We start from the raw sequence: 15,445 nt of genomic DNA, 5'->3' as shown, positions 1-15,445 counted from the left end.
GGAGGGGAGGGTTGCTGTCAAGCCAAAGTCAAAATGTACAAAGCAAAGTTGGGTATGGCCGAAGGGAGTGGGTGGGGTGTGTGGGGAGGGGAGGGTTGCTGTCAAGCCAAAGTCAGAATGTACAAAGCAAAGTAAAACTGTAGTGAAACATTATCTTTGTAAGCTGCCAAACAAGTCACTGCCGGTGTGAGATTTAGTGCGAGCATGGATGAAAATGGATTTGCACACTCTACTTTAGTGAAGGACCAAAGAGACGGGAATGGGGAAATCTGTTCACCTATGCAAGACAGGAAAAGTGAGATCGGCCTTTTTCTGGAAAGAGGAGGTCGGTGGCAAACCTGCCAACTTTTGGTTTTGTGCGTTGCCGCCATTACTTCGGATATGCAAGCGATGACGATTGTTTTTAATGGTAAACAACGGCTTATCATTACTTCATTTTCGTTCATTTCTTGAATTTTATTAACGTTTTTGTAGGTTTTAATTATCAGACTACTGCGCTATTTATTGTACAGAGGTAGCAAGCCAGAATACTGAAATAATGTCTTTGAAATTTGTAGAAACAGGATTTCTTTCATCGGAAGAGGTATTCGTATAAATTTCCGTCTTTATGTACTCGGACAATAATGGATTATGCGTTTAGACTAACTGACATTGTATGTTTCTGCTCTTTGCCATTGTTTCAAGCACAATGCAGACTGAGAAAGGTAATATATGAGTGGCTGAGTGCCCTGACATACGGGCGTTTGCTATGCGTTACAATTTTTAAACTTATAGAGCTTTTCTTTTGAAAGACGCTAAATCATAAACGCAAGTGTCATTTTCTGTATTTATGCACGTGGATATGCACTTAAGACTTCAAGATAAGAATGAGGTGACTTGGGGATATTTTCCAGACACATAATGTTTTATAAGGCGGGGGTACGCCTTAGGGTAACAATCCACGAGTCATGTCAAAAACTAGTAACATGAAAAAGGAACGGAACTGTATTATAAGCTTATATAAAGGGTGATTAATCAAATCCAGTCCGGGTCCTTACATTTAAAGACAAATACTGGCAGCAAGCAAATGGGGATAAAAAGTTCCATGGTAATGATTTTCTTAATTAAGTCTTGTGGCCACTAGCTAGCGGTGTCCAGGTTATCATGAAGAGATTATCCTTAGAGGTTATCCTGAATTTATATCTCTGCATCTATTTTTTTTTATTATTTAAATGAACCATTGGGATTATGACCCAGGGCCAGGTATAGAGTTAATCTGGGTTGCAGGGCTGAGAATATATAACGGAGCACGTTCAAGCAGCGGAAAAACCTGAAGTTTAAAGATATGGAAACCCACTGCGACCACCACTCTGACGCGCTCTCCAGTTGCACGACAACGCGACAGTTTTGTCAGTCTGTCGCTCCGTCCTCGTTCATTTGCAAAAGATGAGCGATTTTATGAATACAATATCACTTTTCGCTTTGCCGACCTATTAAACCGAGAACAGAAGGGAACAGAATCACCCCAATTTAACTTTAAAATGATACATCTATTGACAGCACTCCAAAACGACATATTGGCTAAAATATTGCGTTGTTACTGTGTATCTTAAAAGAATTAAGGACGAGAGAACCGTGATATTTTAATGTAAAACGGCGCTCTAGAAATTAAGGACGAGAGAACCGTGATATTTTAATGTAAAAAGGCGCGCTACTCTCACCGATCATGCGTATATCTTTAACCGGAAGACAACGCGACATTTTAATTTAAAATATCGCTCAGGAGCGATGACCAACTTGCCAACGCGCCAAGGCGACATTTTAACCTAAAATCCGGCCAGTCAGCTGTGCATGGCAGCAAATAGAATTGCTTTATTTCCTGGCGGTAGATGATCTATATTTGTCATAGGTGAATAGGCGCGTTATTGATTGACAGTAGTGGTTGTATTTTGAATGTCACAAAGACGACTATATGCATAAACCTCGAAGCGCACACACTCTGCGTATAGCCCATACCCTCGTGTGCCAGTACCTTTACAAAGATACAATCTATCAGCGGTACCTTAATTCAAGATATTTAACAAAAGGCAAGAGTTACATTTAACTTGCATGTTGGTAGTTGGTGTATCTCTTTATTTATTTATTTATTTATTTGATTGGTGTATTACGCCGTGCTCAAGAATATTTTATTTATACAATAGTGGCCAGTAATATGGTGGGAGGACACCTGGCATAGTACATTGTGATAATTGAAGGTAAAATGTCCCTTTGTTTTGTTGGAGGAGGTTTGAAAAGGCGTTAACAACACCACGCAACATTTTAATTTGAAATGTCGCCCTTGCCGGTCAACGCCTTACGCGTATGCAGAGAAAATTTTGGCTAATGCTTTCAGCAACATTGAATCTATTTCGCATAATTCATTTGAATGTGCATCTACAACTGAACGATAACTGAAGACGACATTTTATATCTAAAATGTTGTCACCCCACCAAGCTATAACCAAAGATCAGGGAACCACGTCATGTTGCATTAAAATGTTATGCTTCTCTGCCTTCGTCAGAACACGCCACATTTTAAGGCAAAATTTCCCCCTGGAGCTTTGGTGGTCCATGTATATCAAAAGGACAGAAGTTCACCAAATTAATAATCAAGTGCAGAAAACACAGCACGACGGAGCGATGGTCGCAATGGGCTCCCACACGAAAAACGATAAGCAGTGCTCTACATACACGCAGTTCAAAGTGGAAAGTAAGAAAAGTATAAATGCATTTGCAACGCTTAAAAGAGATAGCTAACCTTGCAAAGAAAACTATTCACGTTGTGCAGACGTGTCTAACATAAGTGTGACAATGGACCATGAAGGTGAACGTTCACTCTCGGCTTTTATCAAGGATCACAGAGACAAGACAAAGAAGAGGAGAAACAGTTCTGTTACCCAAGCCGCGGTCAACATTTTTCTGGAACGAGGAGGACAATGGCAAATCCTTCAGTTGGTCCTGCTATTTTCCGCCACTGTGTCATCAGATATGCAAGTCATTGTAATTGCTTTCAGCGGTAAATACCAGCTTTATATCGTAATAGTTTCTGCAGTCAGATTTATTCCTCTGTCTTACTGTAGTTCAATAGTTCAAAGCATTGCAAGCTGGTCGACACCATGACATTCACTAAAATGTTCATAAAGATAAAAAAAATAATTGGAAGGTATCCCAAATTTTTAAAAAGCTGTAATTTAGAGATTGATTTTCAATAATTAAAATGAATCTAACATCCATTTTTAATGTGTAATGATGAATGTACGAGTAACACTACTTTCCTAAAAACGAATGGACGAGGCGAGATAGTCGATTTCTCTTTTAGGAAAGTACTACTACGAGTAGTTTTTCCGTCTTAAACGATAGTCGCTAACAATACTCATGTACCTGAGTGAAGGGTTCTGCATATGGCGTGCACATATCTCGCCTTGTAGCATTTCTTAAATCCTGCGTGTTGTGTGACGATTTCAATCAACGTCACAAGTTATTACTGAAAACACTACTGTGTCAAAGTTATTCTATCAAACACCTTCACTTCAATTTTTACAATGAGTATAATTCTTTTGTACGTAAATATGGACAGAGCATCCGGAATTCCTTGAGCTCTACTTCATAACTCTGTCTAATTCTGCTTATCCCGGGCCTTGGGGCTGGATATTCATCGTGGTGAATTAGATCGCCACTTTAGATTCATGAACAATTGCAATCAAAGCGCAGTTTAGATACATAGTTTGTTACCGACAATTGATATTCTAGCATGGTACACTATTTGAATATTCATTTCACTCAGTCGCCTAGAACCTACCTTGCGTCTTGCCAACATCACTGAAAACTGCTGACTGCTTCTCTTTACATGTTTCCGTCCTATTTTCGTGCTTTATACACTTTCTTAGCTCTTTCATGGCTTGTGTTATAGGTCGTTTTGGGAATTGACCTTGCAATTATTGACCTAGAGCGCCCTTATTGGTTGACTGCTGGTATACGGATGTCTGTTTCGACAGATAAATTTCTACACTACGCAAATGATAGGTGGTGTAAGCATTTGACATAAATTGTCCTATTTTATCTAGGGTAGATCCAGGGTCAATCCTGAGTCGAGTCACACCTAAGACGTTAAAAGAGGAAGTTGTAGCTTCCTCGCTTGGCGTTCAGCATAGAGGGTATAGTGCAACGACTGGTTGACCCGTATCAGTATAATGGATCGTGGGGCAGCTTACTTGCCTTCAGTAAGGTGTCGCAGTGAAGCAGCACTAGATAAAAGAGCAAAATTCCTCCCGCAACAAGGAGGCACAGTACATGCACTCTAAGGATTCTTTCGTCGTCATATGACTGAAAAAGTGTTAAGTACTCACTCACTCCTATTTTATGCAGTGACTTTGGACTATATACATATCTACAAGGCTGCAAACTTTATTACCGTCCTTTATGTAACACGTTCGTGAGTATTTATTGTGTTAAATGTGCACAACACACCCAAGCCAGCACGCTGAGCAGGGAATATTAAGCCCCAGTTTCACGGGTGCTGCGACATAATTTTTCCACTTACTTAAATTTGGCCTTACAGCATTACCCCTAAATCTGCGAGCCTCGAAAGCTCTGGGCTTGATAATGCTGGTCCCCTGACACAACTCCAGTCAAATTCCTGATAGGGATTGAAATTTTTCACAAACCTAGAATGAAATATTGAAGCCTCTGCTACATAACGATACCACTTAACAAGCAGAAAAAGCGAAAAAGGGCAGCCCAAAGGAGCAAACTAAAATATGTCTAAAGACAGCAGGGGATTATATTCGAACAGGAAGCATTGTTTCTGCGACCTACGGTCTTTGTGATTTGTCACAACCTGTTGATCGTGGGACCAATATTTGTGGGAACTTGGTGACAATAAGCAGTGGATTGCGCTAGTTGTACGGCTTGTGTGCAGTCCATGTGTGTTACACGTGGTAAAGTTCCACGCGGGCTCTACGATTTCCTCCACCCACAGAAATGACCACCATCCTTATCGTATTAGTGTAAGTAAACATTTCTTGAGTATGGTGTTAAGAAGCAATGAAATAAATGACATGGTGTGATAATATGGCGTTAACGGCACAATAATTTCTTTGCTAAGTAAAAAAGTTAAAATATTCAATGACTGTTTAATCACAGGTTTTCAGCCGAAATTCACCTGCACGGATGGAGAAGATGGTTACAATTACACCGGGAGCAGAAACGCCACGACCGGATTCGACGATCAGTGCAATGTGTTGAACATCACATCGAACACTTCATCCGCGTGTGAAGGTGGATTTCGCTATGACGTCGACAGGCACGAGACCATTGTTGCAGAAGTAAGTGACATGTATACAGGACTAATTCGACAAGGGCAAAACATTTTCAAGTTTTCGAAGAATTATCTAAAACCTGCACAACTTGTCCTTGGTGTGAACCTCGCAAATCAGTCATGATGATGAAAATAGGCGAAGAAAGACATTATCTAAATTTCTCATGTAAAAGATTATTATGTAAAGATGATATGTACCAAAAACAAAAAAAAAAAAAAAAAAAAATAAAAAACACAAAAAATGACATTTAGAAAAAACCCCACGCCAGAAATTCTTTCCAGCTACTTAACAAAATTAAACCCCTAGATTAATTGTTATGTGGATAGTTATGCTTACGTGTGTGGGTGAAAGATTGATTTTTTTGAAGAGGAATAGGGGAGTTTCGAGTTCGAATTCTCGAAAGGTAAGTTCGAAGGTGCAAAAGGCCCTAGTGTATCACGTGAACTGTTAAAAATGTTAGGCATTTGTTGCGGGATCGCGTTTAGTGTAACATGGGCGCCTGAAAAAAGTTTCACAAAAAAGTAATTTACACTAGAAATGGAGAAAATTGAGTAGCTGAACGTTTGTGAACTTGAGTATTTTCTAAAGGATAGAGGTGTCTCTTGTGTCTCTGGGTCGCAGTGAGAAAGGTAAAAGGTGAATTATTGTCAACAAAGTTTGACTAAGATATTTTACAAGTCACATGATATAACAAGACTGTTTTTGCCTTCAACGACAAAACTCCTCTATTAAAATGTATAAATGCAACAAATTAAAAACTTATTGGTGACATATATGGATATATGTTTCCTTTTTTGCTTCATCGTTATTAATAGAAACACGAGTTTGGCTATTTTCTTGAATGTTGGTACTCATCAGTGTGAATTGGTAAATAATTAATATAATATATAATGTAATAATAATGTTTGTGTACTTCTGGTATTAATGCAACTTAGACACGAGTTTAATTCGCCTGAGAAAAATTACCCCTCTGGACCAATCTATAGTGTCCACTGCCTCTGGACCAATCTATAGTGTCCACTGCCTCTGGACCAGTCTATAGTGTGTACTGCCTCTGGACCAATCTCTAGTGTCCACTGCCTCTGGACCAATCTCTAGTGCCCACTTTCTCTGAACCAGTCTATAGTGTCCACTGCCTCTGGACCAATCTATAGTGTCCACTGCCTCTGGACCAGTCTATAGTGTCCACTGTCTCTGGACCAATCTATAGTGTCCACTTCATCTGGACCAGTGTATAGTCCACTGCCCCTGGACCAATCTATAGTGTCCACTGCCTCTGGACCAATCTATAGTGTGCACTGCCTCTGGACCAGTCTATAGTGTGCACTGCCTCTGGACCAATCTCTAGTGACCCTTGCCTCTGGACCAATCTCTAGTGCTCACTGCCTCTGAACCAATCTATAGTGTCCACTGCCTCTGGACCAATCTATAGTGTCCACTGCCTCTGGACCAGTCTATAGTGTCCACTGCCTCTGGACCAGTCTATAGTGTCCACTGCCTCTGGGCCAGTCTATAGTGTCCACTGCCTCTGGACCAATCTATAGTGTCCACTGCCCCTGGACCAATCTATAGTGTCCAGCGGGAGTTTTACATTCAAACTACATTACACGGATTTAATAAATTAATGTACAGCATAAAACATGTTGATATGGTGAACTGCCATGTACAATCCACTAATGTTTTGCTTTCGAAGACAACTGGGCCTTTGTGGCCGAGTGATTAGCTCACTAGCAGAGCACAATGTCTCAGGAGCTTCGCACCAAAGCTGTCGCTGAAAGTTCAAGCTCACCTCATGCAGCCTTCCTCTCAGTTTGTGAGTGAGAAAGTCTAACAGCAACTTGCGGATGGTCGTCGGTTTCCAACGGGATCTGCCTGGTTCTTCCACATTAATGCTGACCGACGTCGTATAATTGAAATATTCTTGCGTGCGGTGTAAAATACCAGTCAAATAAATGAATTTTAAAGTCAGATTAAGTGGACTTTCGTACTATACCACTTGTTCGAAAACACCTATCAGTTTTGTTGAATGTCTACTTTTCTTTAATTTCCAGTGGGATTTGGTCTGTGATAAGGCTTATCTCTCGGAAGTCTCGCAAGTTCTGTTTACAGTTGGAATGGCCATTGGCTCAGTTTTTATACCACCCGTAGCAGATCGACTCGGAAGGAAGAGATCTTACCTGGCCATACGTTTTGTCGTCATCTTATGTATTTTCGGACTGGCTCTCTCACCAAACATATCTGCTTTCATGGCTCTTCGTCTGATAACAGGAGCAGTTGGCATGGTATTTCTTTTATGGTATAAGGACTATTCTAAATGGTGAATCACATCACCAAACTGCAAGCAAGTTTTAAATATATGCATGCGTGCGTTGTGCACCTGCAATTGATAAACAGTTCGGTGTTGTGCATGACAAGCCAGAAATGCATATATTCATTCACGAGTAATTGAAATCTCGAATACTTATTCGCAGCGGAGAAACTGCGTTACCGATGCATTCATGCACGAAGTAACCAATGGATATTTCTCAGAATTATATAAAAGAGACCATTACCTTTAGAATGTTGGATGAAATTATACGTTATCGCATGAAGAATAAAAGCTGCCTTCAATTATTGGTAATATCTCACCGTTATTTATGGAAGGAAAAAAATTGGTTGTTATTATTTGTCACAGGGTTTGACCTTGGTGAGGTTCGTGTTTATAATGGAGCTCATTCCTATCCGCTTCCGACCAGTTGTGACTATGATGACCGGGTTAACGTGGGCGGTGAATCTGTGCATCCAAACGGGTATAGCTCAGCTCATGAAGGGCATGAACTGGAGATACTTCCAAGTTGCCATATCTTTACCTTCCCTCTCCATAATCCTGGAGGTCATGTAAGTCTCTGGAATATGTCGCACATATATGTTCACACATGTAGTAGTTTAAGCCTGGGAACAGTTTTGGGACGGACGTTCAGTGGTTTGCATCATGTTTTTCATTATGACAAAAATTTCAGTGTTACTTATATGACAGTTTTTTTCCTGCATCAAACATTTGTCCCCTGTCAAAGTACTACTAGTATTTGCTACAGAACATTTTTCTTGGGCTGCTGCTATTCTCACATTTTTTTTGCAGCACGTGTGTTTTTTTAGCGGTTTGAAGAGTGTGTATCTGGCGTATCTTCCAATGTGAAAACAAATTTTGGGGAGTCTGTCTTTCAGAAAACCGGACCAGAACAAATCAGGAGAACTGAGCAAGTCAGAATTTACCATTTTTGTCGAAGTGGCCGATAAGTCGAAATCCGGATACCGGTAGTGCAGAAGTGGGTGAGGTGTTTTCAGATGGACACTACCCAGTTGCCTTTACCCACCAACCCGTCTTAAGAGGAGCTGAAATGATGCGATTTGTCGCATGACAATTTTTTTTCATAAACCGCGTTCAGACGACGTAACTTGTTGAATGTTACAATCGCATGAACCAGCATGTCCTACTTTCTTTGGCCTAATCGAATTCGACGAGTGGATTTGACAGTCTTACCGTGCGGACGAGGCTGAAATGCTCTACAGTGCGGAAAGAAACACCCACGAATTGAATGTTTTTACTTTCACGTCGACAATGATTAGTATATATTTTATTATGTTCAACAAGTTTTAGCCAATCTTACAATCTTCAGCTGAAATCATTTGCATTACACATTTTAATTGCTCCAAATAATTCATCATGTATGTACATTCTTACATCAATTATTGCTTGATACCTACGTAATGTTACACATTCTTACAGTCCTATGCTTTCTTTGATCGTTTGCTGTTCCACAGATTCTTAAAAGAGTCTCTTCTCTGGCTGTCCGCAAATGGAAAATTTAAGGAAGCTTCACAAATCCTGAGGTCAGCCATGAAGACAAATGGAATCAATGAACAGGAACTCATGGTTTCCGAAGACGCCATTCGAATCGCCGAAGGCGTGAGGGATTCATCCGAAAATAGGAAGGATAAATCACGTGATTACCTAATGGTTCCAAGCCCAGACACTGTCCAATCAAAAGACTTTTCAGTAGTGGGGCCGAAAACTGTGTACACATTTTCAGATGACGTCAAAAAACCGTCTAAAAGCAGGGGAGATACCTCAGATGGTTACCTGATGGTACCAAGCGCTGACATTGCCGATTCAAAGGACATCGCAGCAGTGAAAACGAAACCTGGACATAAAAAGCTGAACATCAAAGACTTGCTGAAAAACAAGTCAACCCGGAAGATCGTGCCTATCATTTGTTTCTCCTGGTAAGCCCACCAACACTGATTTCAAACCAGCTTTGCGCACACACACTATTATATATATATATATATATATATATATATATATATATATATATATATATATATATATATATAGTGCAATAGCCAGTAATATGGGGGCCAAATGCAGCTATACGGATTGGAAGATAGTAGACAACCTATATATTGAATAAACCCATTGCATGGAATTAAGGTAAGATTTAAACCAGGAGTTTAAAGGTCAAAGAAAAAGATCAAAGGTAAATTAGTATATTAACACCATACTTATGATCTTAAATCCTTTTTTAATTTCAGGTTCGTCAACAGTCTAGTGTATTACGGGATCTTTCTCATGTCCTACGCCATGGCTGGAGACAGAATTTTAAACTTTTTCTTCAGTGCCTTGGTGGAGATTCCATCTTACCTGTTTCTCTACGTCTCTTTCAGATGGTGGGTATGGTCATACTGCTTGTAGCTAACTGATGCATCCTGCTGGCATAACTCTCCATAACACTCCCCTGCATGCATTTGTTTTCAATGTATTTGGCAGTATAGAAAGAATAATAATTAAACAAGGATCAGTAGACTGACCATCTTAACATAAACTGTATATGAAAATGCCCGTATTTTTTATTTTAATGTTTTCATCAGATTTTAATTGCACTTAAATTTGTGGATTGCTCAGTGGACTTTTTGGACCATATGAATAATATGCCTACAGTCTGTGTAACTCCACTAGTAGTTTTTTGCGTCCCAACAGGTAACTGATTCCGTACCTGTATGTGCAGGGATGAATATGAAATGCCGACGAACTCGACTCTTGTAATATATGCGTGTGCACGTAAAAGATGATCTGACATTAAGTACGGTTTTAGGACCAGAGAAAAGTCATTGTGACATGATTACATGTTTTGTCTAGATTTTGCTTATAAAGCAGCCTTACTGTCCATATATCTGACTACATTGTATTCAGTGGGAAAAATGTATAAAAAAAAATATGTGAAAGTATTTTCAAATGTAGTTTTTATTGTTTTCTTTTTATTGCTGCTTACTTCTGGATTCCTCCTACCATAATATTGTCCGCTGTCGTATAAGTAAAATATTTTTAAACACGGCGAACAACCCCAATCACATAAATCAAAAATAAAATAAGTAAATAATAAATAATGATGTGTAAACATTTAGAACAAAAATTGGCTTGATTAGAATTAACAAATTATCTGTACATGTATAATATGTGCGATTAGACACTGGTCTCCCATGACGTCACTAATTTGGCTGAAGTACATGTTCACGTGTTGGTCATTATTCTTGGTATAATAACTGCTTTTGTGTAAAATAACCAAGATTAAAAAAATAATTAGAATGTAGAATCACAGTTTGAAAGTAAATAACAAATTTAACGATTGCAAAATGGTTCCAGGTTTACTGGCTTTGCCCCCTTAGATAGATACTCATATTTGCATATCTGCATGCTTACTGCTGGTGATTACAGGTTGGCACGCAAAAAACTACTGGTGGGGTTACACGGACTGTGTGCATTTTCCCTGTTGTTGGCTGGTATCTTCAACTTTACCCTGAGTGAGTATGTCTGTCGGCCGATTTCCAGCATATGAGTGAGTGAGTGAGTGCTTGGGGTTTAACGTCGTATTTAACAATTTTCCTGTCGTATGTAGACAAAGGAGTCCTTAGAGTGTACGCAATTCCACTCCTAGTCGTTGCACGATTCCCTTAATGTTGAACGCCAAGCGATGAAGCTACAACTTCATCTTTTGAAGCCTTAGGTGTGATCTGGCCAGGATTGACCCTAGATCTACAGCCCCCAAGCGGACGCTCTTCCAAGAACGGCATATGGATAGAAGAGTACTTACCATAGTAGCATTGACATTGGTGGAATTTAACCGAAACTCATTTTAACCTTTTTCGTGAAATCCTTAACAGAAAAATACAATTGTGGATGGTCGTGGGTTTTCCCCGAAGTCTGCCCACTTTCTTCTCACCACAATGCTTTCTACCGTCGTATAAGTGAAATATTCTTTAGCACGGCGTAAAACACAAATCAAATAAATAAATAAATAATAGAAAAATTCCAACGTCTTTCTGTAGATCAGAGATTAAAGAATGCGAAGATATGAAGAATAATTATCATAAAAAGAGACAGCTTTGCTTGAAGTTTAACATTATATTGAAAGTTATGGGCGTCCGATTTAACACAAACAGGGGATATAGGCTATATGAGTCTGGTTAGTTAAAAGGAGTACAATAAACAAACTGTGACTAAACCTAAATGAAAACGAAAAATTAAGTTATAAAAATAGTAATGGCCCTCTAAGCTTGAATAATTTGGACATGTTGATATGCTAGTAAATCTTTTACTCTCCATTTCAAACCAAGGCAAACCTCTGGTACATGCTCCTGAGTCTTCCATGAAAATAAGACGTTAAACCCCATGCACTCACTCACTCCATGAAAATAACAGGCTGGTACATTGCATCGTGGTATATTCTTAATTATACCTTTATCGGTCAGAAAACCGAAGTGCCCAGGGAAAAGCACCGACCTTTGGTAAGTTAATGGCCGCCTGTTCAGCTTATTGGTGACACATAATTAAGTGACCTTGAACGAACGTTAAGCTCGGCATATTCGAGAACTTAAGAGCCAACTCAACTCAACTCGACCTATGCGTCGGGTCCTAAGCACGTTACTACGACGCGATGCAGTTGAAATTCTTCTCCAGTGTTTGCCGGTCAACCTTAAAGTCGTGTGGCCATCAGCAACTGGGACCTACTCCGCACGACCAGTATCGTTGAGCTGAGTCGCGCCTTAAGCTCTCATGTAGGCCGAGCCTTGACCGTCTTCTCTGACGGCCACATGAGCCTCGCCTACCGCTTATTTTCACAAGGCTAAAAAAACAATCCCTAAACACTGGGAAATCAACTAATTTCATGTCAAAGACCTGGACTGAACTCGCAGGCGTGTGTCATGGCGGCTGAATGTAACTGTTACATTATATTTATTCTGCAGTTGGAGAGACCAAAGTTAGGGCCATGCAAGGGGTAACATTCATCGGTAAATTTGGAATCTCGGCCACATTTACCCTGGTATTTGTTTATACAACAGAAGTATTCCCTACCAACTTCAGGTAAGCCATCAAACACTGATGTTTGTTTTTTTTTTTTGGGGGGGGGGGGGTTATTTTTTGCACTCTAAAACTATTCATTGCAGTCTTAAAGTTTTGTGTGGGGCCTCCGTGGCTTAGTGGCTATTGAGTGCTAGCTCAGCGGAATGACAAATAAAATGGCATCCGGATGAGCATATTTTGTTTACAAATAATACTTTAATTAGAGAAACCTAAATTAATAACAAGTAGTTCGCATTTACCACAGATTATGGTTAAGAAATGTTGAAGGTGACTCTATAATCGTAAAGAGTTGAAAGAGTGGTTCTATGGCGGCTGGTGATTTTATATCTACTTGGTATGTGCATGTAAATGCATTGAAATGATACCTTTTCACACCAAAGTTGATACGTTTCATAACTGGAGTCATTAAGGCAATTGTTTAGTGGTTCACAGAAATCTGCATGGTCTGTTTACTGTAGCCCTATACGTCTTCCGGGCCAGGAGCCTCTCACCAACGCGATCGGTGTGAGTTCAAGTCCAACCCAGAATGGATTACTCTATATACCATCGTATGTGGGAAGGTCTCCAGCCAACATGCGCTTGGTCGCCTTGTTTCCTCTCACCATAAAGCTGGTTGAGGTCGTATACAAATAATACAGCGTAAAACACCAACCAAATAATAAACAAACAAACGCCTTCTTCATGGAAGATTGAATCCTTTTCAACGAAACCTAAAAGTAAATTTTCTTTTTCGCTTGATAACTTTTTGATTTTATATTTCAAGGACGTCTGGCCTAGGACTGGCGTCACTGTCAGCGAGACTTGGTTCCTTCTTGTCTCCCTTCTCCAGTGTTCTGGTAATTGATGATTTCCAAGGAGGTTATGCTTTTGCTGGTGTTTTTCTGTCTGTCTGTCTGTATGTTTGTTTGTCTCTCAGCAACTTTCACGGAAAAAGATATGTGCATTGATTTGGATGAAATTTTGTGCAGATGTTGGCCTTGAGGACCAGTGTATTGAATTTTGGCGGTGATCTGGTCATCCGGATCTAGTAATTTTTAAAACCGTTCTTCATCCTTATCAGATATGACGGAGTGCCTTCTAGTAATGAGAGTGATATTGAATTTCATTGCAGAATGGCGACCTCCATGATTGAATAATGATCGCCATAAAAATTGTAAACTTGATAGAAAGCGCATTTAAAATCTCATTCCTAGAGTATCACTTGATAATGGAAGCCTTCTCACAATTTGTTTCTTGCATACAATGCATTTCGTATCTCTAATGGTCTAATGATCAAGTTGAGGCGCTTCGTTGTTGTTAAAGTTCCAGCTCGCTGCGCTTATCAGACCCTTGATGAATGAGATCGCATGTTCGAGCCCAGCTTTCGCTGTTTCGGCTTCAAGTCAAAAGGATGCTGTGTTTTCTGACGGACGGTTGAATGTATTATTTTATCATATGGCTGCAAATTATCCACTTGCATATGACAGACTTGTTCTGATGTCCCAACAGAATACCTTCGTTGATGTTACGAGCTATTTTGAGATCTAGAGCATAATATTATGTTAGAGTGATATAATTTATTTAGGCACTATTCAAGAAACATAATATTATGTTAAATTTAACCGATTAATATTTTACAGAGCAAGTTGCCCAGAGGTGTACGGAAAGTTGATTTCAATACTAGTCTTATCTCCTTACAGTTGTGAAACCTCTTGTTATCTTTCAGGTAAGAAAATTACCTTGGGGCCCAGGTGTAATATTTGGAGGACTTTGCCTGGTGCTGACTTTCATTTTATTCTTTGCACCGGAAACACGCGGTCGTACTCTCCCACAATGCCTGGAAGATATCGAAGCCTGGGAGAGTGACAAGAAGCAGGGATCTGTTAGAGAAGAGGAAAATGCCTCAAAACCTATTTAAAGGAGAATTGACCCGTGTATGAAAGTTGGTATCTTCCTGCATCGACTTGTTAGCGGGAGATCAAAAACAATCATATTTAAACTAACACGTTGCCTTTATGTATCATCATTGCTACAAGAGCGAAACGTGAGTTAATAAAAGGATAAAAAACGGTGTCCCTACGCATGTAAAAAATATAATATTGTAATGGTTTAAACTTGTGATTAAAATTTGATTTTGGTTCCGTATTATATATGTAGGTAGGTGGAGTATTTTGTTACCCGATTTATCATGTGATTATTACAGATTCTTGCATAGTGTCTTAGATATCGTCTTTCAATTAAACTACAACACTACAGATAAGTCAGTGTTTTGTTTGGACCATTGCGCTACAACCAGACATCATCGATATATGACCACGTCATATGTGGGAAGCATCTAGGAAACAAATAAAATCCCGTCAAACCTGGAAAACTTTCTGCCTGAAGTCGATTCGAACTCTCGACCTCACAGATTTAGGACTGCATGGTGTTGTAAGCAACGAACAAATATTTATTTGATTGGTGTTTTTACGCCGTACTCAAGACTATTTCACTTTTACGACATCGATCAGTATAATTGTGGGAACAAAACGGGCAGAGCCCAGGGGAAATCCACGACCATCCGCAGGCTTTCCCAACGAGCGAGTACACTTTAGACGAATTATTCTGATTTGTGAAATACTTTTAGTGTATATGTGTTCGAATCCCGCTCACCAACAAACAAGCAGCCCACAACTTGAAATGCCCTCGAATTAACATTAGACATAATCGCGCCTGCCATGCAGATGGTTAC

The 15,445-nt window shown here is 39.7% G+C and overlaps 1 protein-coding gene across 1 annotated transcript; it reads left to right on the top strand.

Moving 5' to 3' along the window:
- Positions 1-204: 204 nt before the first annotated feature.
- Positions 205-14,632, top strand: LOC135463077 (solute carrier family 22 member 15-like). The gene is made up of 10 exons (XM_064740399.1): positions 205-325; positions 5,161-5,342; positions 7,388-7,618; positions 8,011-8,213; positions 9,138-9,599; positions 9,909-10,043; positions 11,089-11,174; positions 12,618-12,735; positions 13,499-13,571; positions 14,441-14,632. Exons 1-10 carry the CDS (start codon positions 205-207, stop codon positions 14,630-14,632), a joined length of 1,803 nt encoding a protein of 600 aa, XP_064596469.1.
- Positions 14,633-15,445: the final 813 nt, after the last annotated feature.

This window comes from Liolophura sinensis, chromosome 1 (assembly GCF_032854445.1).
Source record: "Liolophura sinensis isolate JHLJ2023 chromosome 1, CUHK_Ljap_v2, whole genome shotgun sequence".
Lineage (NCBI taxonomy): Eukaryota > Metazoa > Mollusca > Polyplacophora > Chitonida > Chitonidae > Liolophura > Liolophura sinensis.
The sequence above is the reverse complement of the archived record's forward strand: the minus strand, read 5'-3'. Positions and strand labels throughout refer to the sequence as shown.

What these genes read in the sequence shown, in the direction of transcription:
- LOC135463077 (XM_064740399.1), top strand. Translation starts at nt 205, where the DNA reads ATGGATGAAAATGGATTTGCACACTCTACTTTAGTGAAGGACCAAAGA. An exon ending in ACGAGACCATTGTTGCAGAA is followed by an intron (nt 5,343 to 7,387) that starts GTAAGTGACATG and finishes TTTAATTTCCAG; the next exon opens with TGGGATTTGGTCTGTGATAA. An exon ending in GTATTCCCTACCAACTTCAG is followed by an intron (nt 12,736 to 13,498) that starts GTAAGCCATCAA and finishes TTATATTTCAAG; the next exon opens with GACGTCTGGCCTAGGACTGG.